Source organism: Diorhabda sublineata, chromosome 9 (assembly GCF_026230105.1).
Source record: "Diorhabda sublineata isolate icDioSubl1.1 chromosome 9, icDioSubl1.1, whole genome shotgun sequence".
Taxonomy (NCBI): domain Eukaryota; kingdom Metazoa; phylum Arthropoda; class Insecta; order Coleoptera; family Chrysomelidae; genus Diorhabda; species Diorhabda sublineata.
This window is the reverse complement of record NC_079482.1, coordinates 25,435,634-25,451,254: the sequence shown is the minus strand read 5'-3', so window position 1 is coordinate 25,451,254 and position 15,621 is coordinate 25,435,634. Positions and strand designations below refer to the sequence as shown.

General features: G+C 34.9%; 1 protein-coding gene across 2 annotated transcripts in view; it reads left to right on the top strand.

Annotated features, from left to right (window-relative positions):
* Window positions 1-15,621, top strand: part of LOC130448765 (leucine-rich repeat and calponin homology domain-containing protein) — a 33,307-nt gene that overhangs the window by 11,492 nt on the left and 6,194 nt on the right. The window contains exons 3-10 of one of the 2 annotated variants that reach the window (XM_056786273.1): window positions 818-1,135; window positions 1,953-2,190; window positions 4,574-4,724; window positions 4,799-4,885; window positions 4,952-5,549; window positions 6,651-6,788; window positions 6,850-6,927; window positions 7,010-11,773. In XM_056786273.1, the coding sequence (XP_056642251.1) occupies window positions 818-1,135; window positions 1,953-2,190; window positions 4,574-4,724; window positions 4,799-4,885; window positions 4,952-5,549; window positions 6,651-6,788; window positions 6,850-6,927; window positions 7,010-7,228 (1,827 nt within the window). In that variant the 3' untranslated portion in view covers window positions 7,229-11,773. Of the gene's footprint in view, window positions 1-817; window positions 1,136-1,952; window positions 2,191-4,573; window positions 4,725-4,798; window positions 4,886-4,951; window positions 5,550-6,650; window positions 6,789-6,849; window positions 6,928-7,009; window positions 11,774-15,621 lie in introns of those variants that run through there. The other variant, XM_056786274.1, reaches the window with a different exon arrangement.

Genomic DNA, 15,621 nt, shown 5'->3' with positions numbered 1-15,621 from the left:
GGTTATTTATGAATTTTATGGTTACCATTTTGTATTAAATCGCAGAACCGTCTACCGGAAATCGACTTTGGACTCACATAAACCGGATAGGAATTTATCAATTTAAATTTTTTTCATTTTATAAGGATTCCATTTAGAATATTCGACATTTTAATGATTTAGTTGAATCGCCGTCACGTCTACCAAATGAAAAGAAATAGTCCGGTGAACAAGAACTAGTTTTATACTATTTTTTTATTTTCCCGCCAAAAAAATTAATTTTAGCGGGAATCTGCACATTATTCCTTTGTGTTTGAAATATGTAACACCACCCCAAGGGGGGGATTTTTTTTATTGAAATTTACCGTGGAAATCGATAGAAAAAAGCACGAATTTATTTTTTTTTTCTCGAAAAATCGATACTTTTTTTATTTATTCGTGAATTTTATGAATTCTCGGTTTAAAATTAAAAAAAAAACGATTAATACATCTGGTATGTAAACGAAAACGGAAGGACGGGAACCAACGTCGTAGTTAAGCGATTCCAAGTGTCCCTTAGACACTTGCATTTCCATTGACTACACCAAATTACTAAACATAAATATGTGAATGTACCACCTTTTCTAACTAAGCATCCTGTAACAAGAAGAAGTTGTAAAAAGAATAAACGCAACAGAAATATGGTGCCAAGACTGTTTTCGTTGGATGCTCGATCATTCAATACGAAAATAAAGGCGAATTAATGGAATTTGAAGTGTCTAAGGTACATATGGAATCGCATAACTACGACGTTGCTTCCCGTTAGATTAATTATTAAACGATTTTCATTATTTTGCAGATTCTACTCGTCTCGAACAATTCCCTTTCGTCCCTCCCTGACGAGATGTGTCGCATGTCTCAATTAACCGAACTGGACGCTTCCTGTAACCAATTGACGCATTTACCTCCCCGTTTAGGAGAATTGAAATCTCTCCAATCTTTGGTGTTGCGAAATAATCTGTTGCTAGCCGTACCGATCGAACTGACGTATCTGAAATTGGTGAGGCTGGACCTCAGGGCGAATAGGATCAGCAACCTTCCCGTCGAGTTGAGAAACGTATTGAGTTTGATCGAATTATCGGTTGAGGATAATCCTCTCACTAGTCCTCCGGCAAGTGTAAGTATATAAGGGAATTATCCAACTAGTTAATGCTTCTTTGGGCATCGGTGCGTCGTATTTCCAAAAGGAACTTGTCAGGAAGGCGCTGCTTCTCTTTCTTCTCGAAGAGTTTCTGTACAAACGTGTCCAGGTCCAATTGAAGATCTTCTTGGCTTCCATAACCGTGGATCCGATCGAAAATGGTGTTTTCTCAATGGAGTTTCGAAAAAATGACTTTGGAGTGCTACAACTATCACGGATTGGCTACGAAATTATCACCATGGAGACGATTGCTCTCACTGGAATAGGTGATCCGGAATTTCTTGTTCTGGACACGAAATTTTGAAGTATTAGGTCAGAGAAACGCGGTTGGACAGTCTTAAAGGCCATTTACTGATCCCAAATTAACCTCAGCTCACCAAGCAGGAAGTTTCTGGGTGTTTTTGGCGGGCATTTCAATGGAAGCAAAACCGAGTTGGTTTTTATCGAATCTGGTAATGGGATTAACGACGTTTCGATACACGGAAGATATTTTAGTGGATCACGTCGTTTCCTACTCTAATTTCATTGGAAAAAACTTCATCCTAATGCGGGACAACGCAGGATTTTTGACCTAGAGCTTCTTTGCTCGCGAAGTCTCAAAGGATCTTTTCGATTTGATCCACTCCCAAGTGCATTTTATCATTCCAAAAAGATTCGAGATCAGGAGGAATCGAATCCAGAAGACTTTATGATCTTTAGATCGGTTTTCCCTGGGTACGGGTTTCCCTCAATTTGAGTGCATAAAAAATTGATATTCGGATAATCGATAATCAAATAGTTTTTTGTATTCCAGTTATGCAAACGAGGTAGGGTGCACATATTCAAATATTTAGAATTAGAAGCCTTAAAGTTCGATAGACGGACGGACGCCGGTGGCGGAACGTTGAGTAGGAAGTCGAGAAGAAGCGGCGCGGGTACATCACCCGGACCTCTACTTCTTACTCACAATCGACACAAAAGACAGAATGTCGATAGCGGTTACAGTACCAGTAGCGATTGTTACGATAAACGATGGTCCCAAGAAATAACGAGTAAGTAATTTTCTACCAGATTCCCATTTTTTTTTTTTTTTTTGATTTAAGAAGGCGTGTAGTTCCGGTTCCTGTGGATACTCAACACATAGTCTTTTCGTACTTGGACACCTTCTACTTCTCCAAGTTGTCTAGTTTGTCTCTTATTTTATCTCGAGTTTCTTGGTACCTTCTTCTATCTTCTTGAACTTCTTTTTTCTTCTCTGCTTCTACCTTTATGAAGTGCCATTTGTTTTCCCGAAGCTTCCTAGCGCCTCCTTCTATTCCCTTTCTAATTTCCTCTGGTACCCTCTTCAATTATCTCTCTACCTTCTTGGACCTCCTTCAATTATATTCCTTCTATCTTCCTGTTGCTTTCCTTTAACTCCTTCTATCTTCCAGGAGCTTTCCGGTATCTTTTACTTCGTTTCTCCTTTTCCTAGAATCTCTTTCTGCTTTCCTTGGACTTTTTCATCCTTCTTTCTATCTAACTTCCTAAAACCTCCTAGTATCTCCTTCTCTTTTTTCTCTTTCTGCCTTCCTGAAGCTTCCTAGCGCCTCCTTTTATTCCCTTTCTAATTTTCTCTGGTACCCTCTTCAATTATCTTTCTACCTTCTTGGACCTCCTTCATTTATATTCCTTCTATCTTCCTGTTGCTTTCCTTTAACTCCTTCTATCTTCCAGGAGCTTTCCGGTATCTTTTACTTCGTTTCTCCTTTTCCTAGAATCTCTTTCTGCTTTCCTTGGACTTTCTCATTCTTTTTTCTGTCGTAACTTCCTAAAACCTCCTAGTATCTCCTTCTCTTTTTTCTCTTTCTGCCTTCCTGAAGCTTCCTAGCGCCTCCTTTTATTCCCTTTCTAATTTCCTCTGGTACCCTCTTCAATTATCTCTCTACCTTCTTGGACCTCCTTCATTTATATTCCTTCTATCTTCCTGTTGCTTTCCTTTAACTCCTTCTATCTTCCAGGAGCTTTCCGGTATCTTTTACTTCGTTTCTCCTTTTCCTAGAATCTCTTTCTGCTTTCCTTGGACTTTTTCATCCTTCTTTCTATCTAACTTCCTAAAACCTCCTAGTATCTTCTTCTCTTTTTTCTCTTTCTGCCTTCCTGAAGCTTCCTAGCGCCTCCTTTTATTCCCTTTCTAATTTCCTCTGGTACCCTCTTCAATTATCTCTCTACCTTCTTGGACCTCCTTCATTTATATTCCTTCTATCTTCCTGTTGCTTTCCTTTAACTCCTTCTATCTTCCAGGAGCTTTCCGGTATCTTTTACTTCGTTTCTCCTTTTCCTAGAATCTCTTTCTGCTTTCCTTGGACTTTCTCATTCTTTTTTCTGTCGTAACTTCCTAAAACCTCCTAGTATCTCCTTCTCTTTTTTCTCTTTCTGCCTTCCTGAAGCTTCCTAGCGCCTCCTTTTATTCCCTTTCTAATTTCCTCTGGTACCCTCTTCAATTATCTCTCTACCTTCTTGGACCTCCTTCATTTATATTCCTTCTATCTTCCTGTTGCTTTCCTTTAACTCCTTCTATCTTCCAGGAGCTTTCCGGTATCTTTTACTTCGTTTCTCCTTTTCCTAGAATCTCTTTCTGCTTTCCTTGGACTTTTTCATCCTTCTTTCTATCTAACTTCCTAAAACCTCCTAGTATCTTCTTCTCTTTTTTCTCTTTCTGCCTTCCTGAAGCTTCCTAGCGCCTCCTTTTATTCCCTTTCTAATTTCCTCTGGTACCCTCTTCAATTATCTCTCTACCTTCTTGGACCTCCTTCATTTATATTCCTTCTATCTTCCTGTTGCTTTCCTTTAACTCCTTCTATCTTCCAGGAGCTTTCCGGTATCTTTTACTTCGTTTCTCCTTTTCCTAGAATCTCTTTCTGCTTTCCTTGGACTTTCTCATTCTTTTTTCTGTCGTAACTTCCTAAAACCTCCTAGTATCTCCTTCTCTTTTTTCTCTTTCTGCCTTCCTGAAGCTTCCTAGCGCCTCCTTTTATTCCCTTTCTAATTTCCTCTGGTACCCTCTTCAATTATCTTTCTACCTTCTTGGACCTCCTTCATTTATATTCCTTCTATCTTCCTGGACATTATTATTTCTTATTTTGTCCTTCCACTTTTCTGGAGGTTTCTGGTACTCCTCCATCTTTTTCCGTTCTACCTTCCTGGAACCATTCTTTTATTCCTTCTATCTTCCATGTACCTTTTTGGAATTTCTTTGTAGTTTCCAGGAACTTTCCCGTTTTCTCCTACCTCCCAGGAACTTTCTTCTCTTGCCCTTCTCCCTTTCCCGTTACCTTATTCTTCTATTTTCCTGGAACCTTCATTTTGTCCCTTCCTGGAACGTCTTGGTACCAAGCCCGTTATTCGACTTGTTTTTAATAATTTGGTGTAAACATTGAAATTTTCCAAATTTAGTACGAACCAATGATCAAAACGGCACCCAATCGACGTTATCTACACCGTCGACGTTATCGCCGGCTCTAGAAAGCAACAACGACGAAGACAACGTAAAAATGGACGATTTCGACAAAATGGACGGTTCAAAGGCTTCTAAAGATCACGCCAGGTTAGTGAAATCGGTTTTGGCGCCGCAGGTTTCGTTTTGTTGAAACGCACGTTTTTTTGTTTTTTTTTTTGCAGCGTACGTCTTAGCCCTTGTCCGGACACATTTCCCAACTGCAATGGAATCGACGATAAAAAACCATTGCAACAAATCCAAACTTACAGGTAAAATTACCACCCTTTTAACGAAACGTCTCCGTTCGACACTCGTCGTCGTTTTTTCGTTTCCAGGGAATACAAAGAGGCCCTTAAGCAACAAAGGGCGCAAGACGTGCCTTCCATATATCGAACAAAAGACGACCAAAGTTACAAAACCGAGCCGAACACCCCAACCCACCATTTATCTCCTTCGCAAACTTTGGCGACTTCTCGATCCGATCCTACCCCGTTAAATTCGGCTTTCAGTAGTAGTCCAAAGACGGTGTTCGACGATACGAGCCCGACCAACAAACCCGTACAAAAAGTACAACCGTCTAGAACGTACTCATCGCCGATCCATACGAACGGCTTAGGGGAAAATAGAAACGGATCCTCGACGACCAGGATAAGCGGTTACGTTAAACCGAAATCGCCCGTTAAAGGACACCGCGTCGACGTGATGTCGCACGATAATGTGCCCGCTATCAAATCTGTGATTACCAATGGGAAAAACTCGCCGAAAATCGGAACGATGCATTCGATACCGATACAGATGATGCCGAAGAGTCCGAAAACTGCGAAGAGCATCAGTTGGAACCAGGATACTCACAATGACAAATTGTCGTTTACTATGAGGAGGGAGATTGATAAGGCGAAAGAGGAAACGGATCTCATTAATCAATTGAGAAACGTGAGTATCCTTTTAACTTTTCAGGATTCCGGTTATTTATTTCCCTTATATTCGGTTCATCCCCGCTTTATTCTTTCGAATGTGTATTTCGTACGTTTTTGCGTCTGTTTCCATGTTATTTTCTCACTTGTTTCCATTTTGTTTGCCCGCTCACTCCCCATTTTGCTTCATCCCTTGTTTTCCATTTGGATGTTTCACTTCTCTCCATTTTGTTTTTTCACTGGTTTCCATTTTGTTTGTCACAAGTTTCCATTTTGTTTTGTCATTTGTTTCCCTGTTATTTTATCTCTTTTTTAATTTGTTTTCATTTTGTTTTATCCTTTGTATTCATTTTGTTTTTTTAATTTGTCTTCATTTTAATTTCTCATTTGTTTTCATTTTGTTTTATCATTTGTTTTCATTTTGTTTTTTCACTTGTTTCCCCGCTAGTTTTCCATTTGGTTCCATTTTGTTTTTTCACTTGTTTCCCTGTTAGTTTTCCATTAGTTTTCATTTTGTTTTTTCACTTGTTTCCCTGTTAGTTTTTCATTTGTTTCTATTGTGTTTTATCCCTTGTTTTCAATTTTGTTTTCTAACCTACTTCTATTTTATATTTTCTCATGTTTTCATTTTGTTTTTTTATTTGTTTCCATGTTATTTTCTCTCTTGTTTCAATTTTGTTTCACTTGCTTCCATTTTGATTTCTCCTTTGTTTTAATTTTGTTTTTTTACTTGTTTTCCTTTTATTTTTGCACTTTTTTCTCCATTTTGTTTGATCCCTTCTTTTCATTTTGTTTTTTTAATTGTTTTCCTGTTAGTTTTTCACTTGTTTCCATTCTGTTTTATCCCTTTTTTCCAATTTGGATTTTTCACTTTTCCATTTTGTTTATCACAAGTTCCCATTTTGTTTGTCGACCGTTTTTCTTTTGTTTTTTAACTTGCTACCATTTTATCTTTATTATAATTTTCATTTTTTTCTACTATTTCTTTCTTATGTTCCCGTTTTGTTTTTTCACTTGCTTCCATTTTGTTTTCTTTATTTGTTTACATTATGATTTTTCTTCTTTTCTCTATCCTTACCCAGTCTTCTCCTTATTATTATTTCCCTATTTTTTTTTGTAGATCATAGAAACCAGACTGAAAATGGCCTTGCCGGAAGATCTGGCGCCAGCTTTGACAGATGGCGTTGTATTATGCCATTTAGCAAATTATATAAAACCCAGATCGGTGGCCAGTATCCATGTACCATCGCCAGCTGTTGTAAGTTAATATCAAATAATTTCGCATTCGATTTTTTTTTATTTTTTTTTTTCAATTTCAGCCTAAACTGACGATGGCTAGATGTAGGAGAAACGTCGACAACTTCATAGAGGCTTGTCGAAAAATCGGAGTCGATGAGGTGAGTGTCAATTAATTCTTCTATCAATTAATTATCTACCCCGCTTAAATGGACAGTGAGTGAGACTGTGGTTGGTTTGCAGGAACACCTTTGCAGTAGCCTAGATGTGACTGAAGCATTATGGGGAAGAGGTTTACCACGACTAGTCGATACCGTGAACCAACTCTGCCGTTTTGATCCCAAACTTCGACCGGCGACTGTCAAGGGCCCCAATCTGCAAGACACCACAGTCTCACTCCTCTTGTTAGCCATCTTCTTCGGAACATTGGCTATGTTGATCGCATATCCTCCACCGAATTAAGATAAGTAAATTTGTTAACAAGAAAGTCTTCGATATAAATATAAAAAAAAAAATATTTTCATATCATCATAAAAAGTAACTTTTCAACAAAACTATTATTGTTTTTTTTTTTTGGAAATACATTCCGAGTTCCTCCAATGAAGGTGCCAAATGATGTCTATATGGTGGATGGTACATTAACTCAACCTACTGATTGGTAAATGTCAAAATGATTCTTCTTTGACATGTTTCAATGACTTGTGGTACATAAATGATCGTTACCACTGATATATACCAACAACTGACCTATCGGTTTTTTATTTTGTTGCAAATTGTTGAATTCCACAGTTTATTTTCGATATATGTTGCAACAAAAAGGAATCATAGAGTGTTGAATCATGTCTATATGGTGGATGGTACATTAACTCAACCTACTAATTGGTAAATGTCAAAATGATTCTTCTTTGACATGTTTCAATGACTTGTGGTACATAAATGATCGTTACCACTGATATATACCAACAACTGACCTATCGGTTTTTTATTTTGTTGCAAATTGTTGAATTCCACAGTTTATTTTCGATATATGTTGCAACAAAAAGGAATCATAGAGTGTTGAATCATGTCTATATGGTGGATGGTACATTAACTCAACCTACTGATTGGTAAATGTCAAAATGATTCTTCTTTGACATGTTTCAATGACTTGTGGTACATAAATGATCGTTACCACTGATATATACCAACAACTGACCTATCGGTTTTTTATTTTGTTGCAAATTGTTGAATTCCACAGTTTATTTTCGATATATGTTGCAACAAAAAGGAATCATAGAGTGTTGAATCATGTCTATATGGTGGATGGTACATTAACTCAACCTACTGATTGGTAAATGTCAAAATGATTCTTCTTTGACATGTTTCAATGACTTGTGGTACATAAATGATCGTTACCACTGATATATACCAACAACTGACCTATCGGTTTTTTATTTTGTTGCAAATTGTTGAATTCCACAGTTTATTTTCGATATATGTTGCAACAAAAAGGAATCATAGAGTGTTGAATCATGTCTATATGGTGGATGGTACATTAACTCAACCTACTAATTGGTAAATGTCAAAATGATTCTTCTTTGACATGTTTCAATGACTTGTGGTACATAAATGATCGTTACCACTGATATATACCAACAACTGACCTATCGGTTTTTTATTTTGTTGCAAATTGTTGAATTCCACAGTTTATTTTCGATATATGTTGCAACAAAAAGGAATCATAGAGTGTTGAATCATGTCTATATGGTGGATGGTACATTAACTCAACCTACTGATTGGTAAATGTCAAAATGATTCTTCTTTGACATGTTTCAATGACTTGTGGTACATAAATGATCGTTACCACTGATATATACCAACAACTGACCTATCGGTTTTTTATTTTGTTGCAAATTGTTGAATTCCACAGTTTATTTTCGATATATGTTGCAACAAAAAGGAATCATAGAGTGTTGAATCATGTCTATATGGTGGATGGTACATTAACTCAACCTACTGATTGGTAAATGTCAAAATGATTCTTCTTTGACATGTTTCAATGACTTGTGGTACATAAATGATCGTTACCACTGATATATACCAACAACTGACCTATCGGTTTTTTATTTTGTTGCAAATTGTTGAATTCCACAGTTTATTTTCGATATATGTTGCAACAAAAAGGAATCATAGAGTGTTGAATCATGTCTATATGGTGGATGGTACATTAACTCAACCTACTGATTGGTAAATGTCAAAATGATTCTTCTTTGACATGTTTCAATGACTTGTGGTACATAAATGATCGTTACCACTGATATATACCAACAACTGACCTATCGGTTTTTTATTTTGTTGCAAATTGTTGAATTCCACAGTTTATTTTCGATATATGTTGCAACAAAAAGGAATCATAGAGTGTTGAATCATGTCTATATGGTGGATGGTACATTAACTCAACCTACTGATTGGTAAATGTCAAAATGATTCTTCTTTGACATGTTTCAATGACTTGTGGTACATAAATGATCGTTACCACTGATATATACCAACAACTGACCTATCGGTTTTTTATTTTGTTGCAAATTGTTGAATTCCACAGTTTATTTTCGATATATGTTGCAACAAAAAGGAATCATAGAGTGTTGAATCATGTCTATATGGTGGATGGTACATTAACTCAACCTACTAATTGGTAAATGTCAAAATGATTCTTCTTTGACATGTTTCAATGACTTGTGGTACATAAATGATCGTTACCACTGATATATACCAACAACTGACCTATCGGTTTTTTATTTTGTTGCAAATTGTTGAATTCCACAGTTTATTTTCGATATATGTTGCAACAAAAAGGAATCATAGAGTGTTGAATCATGTCTATATGGTGGATGGTACATTAACTCAACCTACTAATTGGTAAATGTCAAAATGATTCTTCTTTGACATGTTTCAATGACTTGTGGTACATAAATGATCGTTACCACTGATATATACCAACAACTGACCTATCGGTTTTTTATTTTGTTGCAAATTGTTGAATTCCACAGTTCATTTTCGATATATGTTGCAACAAAAAGGAATCATAGAGTGTTGAATCATGTCTATATGGTGGATGGTACATTAACTCAACCTACTGATTGGTAAATGTCAAAATGATTCTTCTTTGACATGTTTCAATGACTTGTGGTACATAAATGATCGTTACCACTGATATATACCAACAACTGACCTATCGGTTTTTTATTTTGTTGCAAATTGTTGAATTCCACAGTTTATTTTCGATATATGTTGCAACAAAAAGGAATCATAGAGTGTTGAATCATGTCTATATGGTGGATGGTACATTAACTCAACCTACTAATTGGTAAATGTCAAAATGATTCTTCTTTGACATGTTTCAATGACTTGTGGTACATAAATGATCGTTACCACTGATATATACCAACAACTGACCTATCGGTTTTTTATTTTGTTGCAAATTGTTGAATTCCACAGTTTATTTTCGATATATGTTGCAACAAAAAGGAATCATAGAGTGTTGAATCATGTCTATATGGTGGATGGTACATTAACTCAACCTACTAATTGGTAAATGTCAAAATGATTCTTCTTTGACATGTTTCAATGACTTGTGGTACATAAATGATCGTTACCACTGATATATACCAACAACTGACCTATCGGTTTTTTATTTTGTTGCAAATTGTTGAATTCCACAGTTTATTTTCGATATATGTTGCAACAAAAAGGAATCATAGAGTGTTGAATCATGTCTATATGGTGGATGGTACATTAACTCAACCTACTAATTGGTAAATGTCAAAATGATTCTTCTTTGACATGTTTCAATGACTTGTGGTACATAAATGATCGTTACCACTGATATATACCAACAACTGACCTATCGGTTTTTTATTTTGTTGCAAATTGTTGAATTCCACAGTTCATTTTCGATATATGTTGCAACAAAAAGGAATCATAGAGTGTTGAATCATGTCTATATGGTGGATGGTACATTAACTCAACCTACTAATTGGTAAATGTCAAAATGATTCTTCTTTGACATGTTTCAATGACTTGTGGTACATAAATGATCGTTACCACTGATATATACCAACAACTGACCTATCGGTTTTTTATTTTGTTGCAAATTGTTGAATTCCACAGTTTATTTTCGATATATGTTGCAACAAAAAGGAATCATAGAGTGTTGAATCATGTCTATATGGTGGATGGTACATTAACTCAACCTACTAATTGGTAAATGTCAAAATGATTCTTCTTTGACATGTTTCAATGACTTGTGGTACATAAATGATCGTTACCACTGATATATACCAACAACTGACCTATCGGTTTCTTCTTTTGTTGCAAATTGTTGAATTCCACAGTTCATTTTCGATATATGTTGCAACAAAAAGGACTCATAGAGTGTTGAATCATGTCTATATGGTGGATGGTCCATTAACTCAACCTACTAATTGGTAAATGTCAAAATGATTCTTCTTTGACATGTTTCGATGACTTCTGGTACATAAATGATCGTTGCCGCTGATATATACCAACAACTGACCTATCGGTTTCTTCTTTTGTTGCAAATTGTTGAATTCCACAGTTCATTTTCGATATATGTTGCAACAAAAAGGAGTCATAGAGTGTTGAATCATGTCTATATGGTGGATGGTCCATTAACTCAACCTACTAATTGGTAAATGTCAAAATGATTCTTCGTATTAAATTCTTTGGTTGATCCACGCCTCAAAAGCCTCCAGTCTGTTCATGGTGTCCAATCAAAACATGTAAAGTTGTAAGGATTTATAATAAAAATACTTTTTTATTTTAATAATTTTTTTATAACGTTTTAAACCCTTTGGTATTCGAATTAGGGTGACTTTCTTGTTGACAAATTTGGTATTTAATCTTATTTTTAAATAATTTCCATAAATAAACAAAATACAAAACAAATGTACTTACTTTTTGTATTTTTTTTGTCAATTATTTTCCAAAGGATTTCCATTAAGTTTTTTTTTTATTTATATGAAATTAAGATAATTTAACATTCCATTAAGGATGAGTTTTCCTTTTTATGTATATTTCCATTTATATTATAGTCGAAAATTTAATTTACACGAATATATATTTTAACTGGAAGCGGTTTTTAGAGTTAACATCATTATTTTTATTTTTTTTTTTCCATTTCCAACTACAAAAATTAGATAAGTTTATAAAAACGATCATCTATACCGAAATTAATTGTTTTTCGTTAACCAATTTCTGGAGAAACGATTTTATGACCGTGTCCATTATTTTTCGTAAAATTTTCTCATCTATTCGGAAAGATTTTCTACATTCTAGTATACCGATCAAAGTTTCCGAAGGATATTTTCTATTTATACTCTCCACATCAAATTTTAATTTACTCTGGCGTCAGAAATTTGATTTTATTAAGCCCCGATGTAGGATCTTTTCCTCTGCAGAGCTTGTATTGGAATGTTGTTTCAAAAGCAGTAAAATTCTCGAATGGCTCTGATATAGGATCATTTCCTCTGCAGATTTTTTTTCTTTAAATGTATTAGTGGCTCTAATGCAAAATTCATTTCCTTTGAAATGGATGGTTGAGTCCTGCTGATTATTTGTTTATGTTTTTGCTATTCCTTGACCATCATTATCCTTCAGGACCTTTTTTTTTGTTTTCAATATTTGTTTTTTTGATTTCTGTTTCCGCTTACTTATCGAATTCAGTTTTTGGTCTACTATTGGTTAATTATTGTTTTACATTCCTCCCTTTGCTCATTATTTCCAAATTTTCTCGATTATCTTCATTCTTTTGGCATCCCCTTTGACTTGATCCTTCCATTGAGACTTTGTTCTACATTTTGTCGCCTATTTAACTATTCCTTCCGGTGTTTTCTTCTGTTTAGATTTTTATCTATATTTTGGACCCGTTTTGTCTGTTGCTTTCCCTTCTCTCTTTTTTTTTCTAACATCTTCTTTCACTTGATCCTCCCCATTGAGATTTTGGTCTCTTTTCCTTTCATATTTTCTTATTTCTCATTATTATCATCATTCGTCTGGTTATCTTCTTTCATTGCTTCTTCCATTCATATTTTCATTTAGGTTTCGGTGCCTTTTCACAATTATTCCCTTATCTATACTATTCTTTAACTTTCTCAAATTTATTATCGAATTTTTAACTACTTTTTGACCTCCTTATGTCTTATTATTTTCCTTTCTTTCATGTTTTTTTAATATATTCCAATTTGTAATCATCATTCTTTCGATATTCTCTTTCGATTGATCCTTCCATTGAGATTTTCTTCTTTATTTTGGCCTCGTTTGTCTATTATTCCCTCTTCTTTACTTCTTCTAAACCGGTTATCGAAAACCTTCTTCGTTTGTTTCTTCCAATAAGAATTCAGCCCCTTTTTGCCCATTATTTCTCATATTTTCTTATTTCTCTTAATTATCATCATTATTCTGGCATCTTTCATATATATTTTAGTCTACGTTTCGGTCTCAATCTTCTAATTTCTTATCAGCTATTTTTCACTTGCTCCTTCCATCTAGATTATGGTCAACGTTTCGAATTCTGTTTTGCCCTCATTTTTTTTTAGATTTTCGTTTTAAATAGTTTTCGTACTATAGGTTATTCGGTTACATGATTGTTTACCATTATTATCTTCTACATTTTGTTTTTATTCTTACTGAACACACCGTTCTACACCAACACTCTGATATGAGCGTTTCGACAACCCAAATATCGTCTTCAGATACTGGAGGTTTACAATAACTTGATCAGACAGTGTAATTGGGAGTGTTCAGTATGAATATCACGAACGGTTCCAAAAATTCTTATTTGTTTTTATTTTTTTTTTATTGTTATTATTATTATAGAGACATAAAGGTATTTTGCTATGTATTAAAAAAACGATGTGATTTTACTATTAGTGCCTCTATGTTAGGTTGTAAAACATCGCATTGGTTATGCTGAAAATTAGAATTTAGATTTAGTAGAATATATTTCGGAACATTTTTTAAAATGAAATATTCGGTGCTAAATTAATCGGGTAAAGTTATTTAACGAATTAGATAATGCTAATTGGAATTGAATCCAATCGAAAATTAGGTGTCTTAGATGACCTTGTTCGGTTAAAAATCTAGTCACCGGTCGGATTTCGCCCCTATTTAGTTGGAGAAATTATTTAGTGTGGTCCATCTATCTACCCCTTTGCTTGTCTTATGTCGGGTGACTCTAACCATCTCTACCAAGCCCTCCTTGCAAGCAGACCGTTGAAACACCCGATTTAGGTACACCGAGGATGGGTTTTGGGCCCATCGTCGATCCCAGTCTTGCGAATGGGTCCGCCTCATCGTTTCCCTGCATCCAGACATAGAAAGAGGCCAACAACTTTTCCCTAATCGAAATTAGTATTATCTAATTTGTTTTGTGATTATTTTTAACGTTTATGAGATACTTCCAATGCAGTGAAATTTTTTTTTCTGTTGTTTTAATTAAGTACCTACATTTTATTTATCGAAGAAAAATAGTAAACTAAAACATATTCGCGTATAAAGCCAAATACACAAAAAGAAGAATATTAACATCGAAAGATGTATCCGGATCCACGAAAGTTCGAATTTATAAGACAATTTCGAGACCCGCCATGCGGAAATTGGATAAAATTAAACATTAATTGATAATCTAGGAGAGAAAAATACTAAAAAGTATTTTTGGAGAAAAAAAAAAACGAGAAGACAGACGATACGTCGTGCGAGGAATATTCACGTACTTATCACGCACCGATCTTTATTTTAATTTACTATTTTTCTTCGATAAATAAATATAAAAAGGCGAAAGTCAGTTTTACTGACTGACTTAGCCCTCTATTTCTATCTACGACATTCTAGTCACTATAATTTCCAGTATTAAGAAAAATCAAAGACTGTTTTCGTTTTTTTTTTTTATTATTATTATATCAACTTTAATTCCAAAGTAATATTCATGACGATATATAGCCAGTTATAGTACAGTCAATATTCACGTTCCGATACATTTTCCAACGACCTATACTGCAACAGAGCGTGTCGTAGGATAAATATAATGTACAACACGTTAAATATATTTTGATTTACTGCGAAATGCAAAAAATTGTATCATCAGGAATATTAACTGTGATTCTGTTCTAAAATTATAAAATTAAATATTGTTTACCACTTATTAAGAATTGTTCGTTTAATTTTAAAGTTTATTCGTTTATTTTTTTTTATATATATATAAATTCTGAGCAGCTGAAAATATGTCAGTATTTAATAGCTTTACATGAATAAATTTGCTATTTACAAAATTGTTTTATTGGATTGAGACGATTCCGTGGTAAATTTGATTGTTTCCTTCACTTTCAGTCTCACAACTATGTCCCCTTTATTCGTTTTTTTCGTTTATTCCTAGATTATCATCTCCTCAACACTTCCCGGTCCACACCGTCTCCCTCTTTATACCTTTGTACCCTTAAACTTTAGAGCTTTCCTCAACTTAACAATAACAACAACAATAACTTCCCCCATCTACTCCCCCTTCCTCGATCCTGCCCCCCAAATGATATAGATGTCGTGGTCAAAGCCAGGTCCAGCAGCTCGGGCTTTTTTTTCTCTCCGAACCATGCATCCACCCTTCCGATTTCGCCGACTTCCAGCCCATCAGCTCCCTAATCTTTCTACTGTACCGTTTCCAATACCTCCTCGTCTTCATGACTCCAATTCGATTTTTCGACCTTCAAAAAACGTTTTCGTTTCAACTGAAATATGAAAGGTCGCATTGTCTTAGCGGAGAATGATTTGTCGTCCGTTGTTTTCCTTCTTGATTTATTTGTACA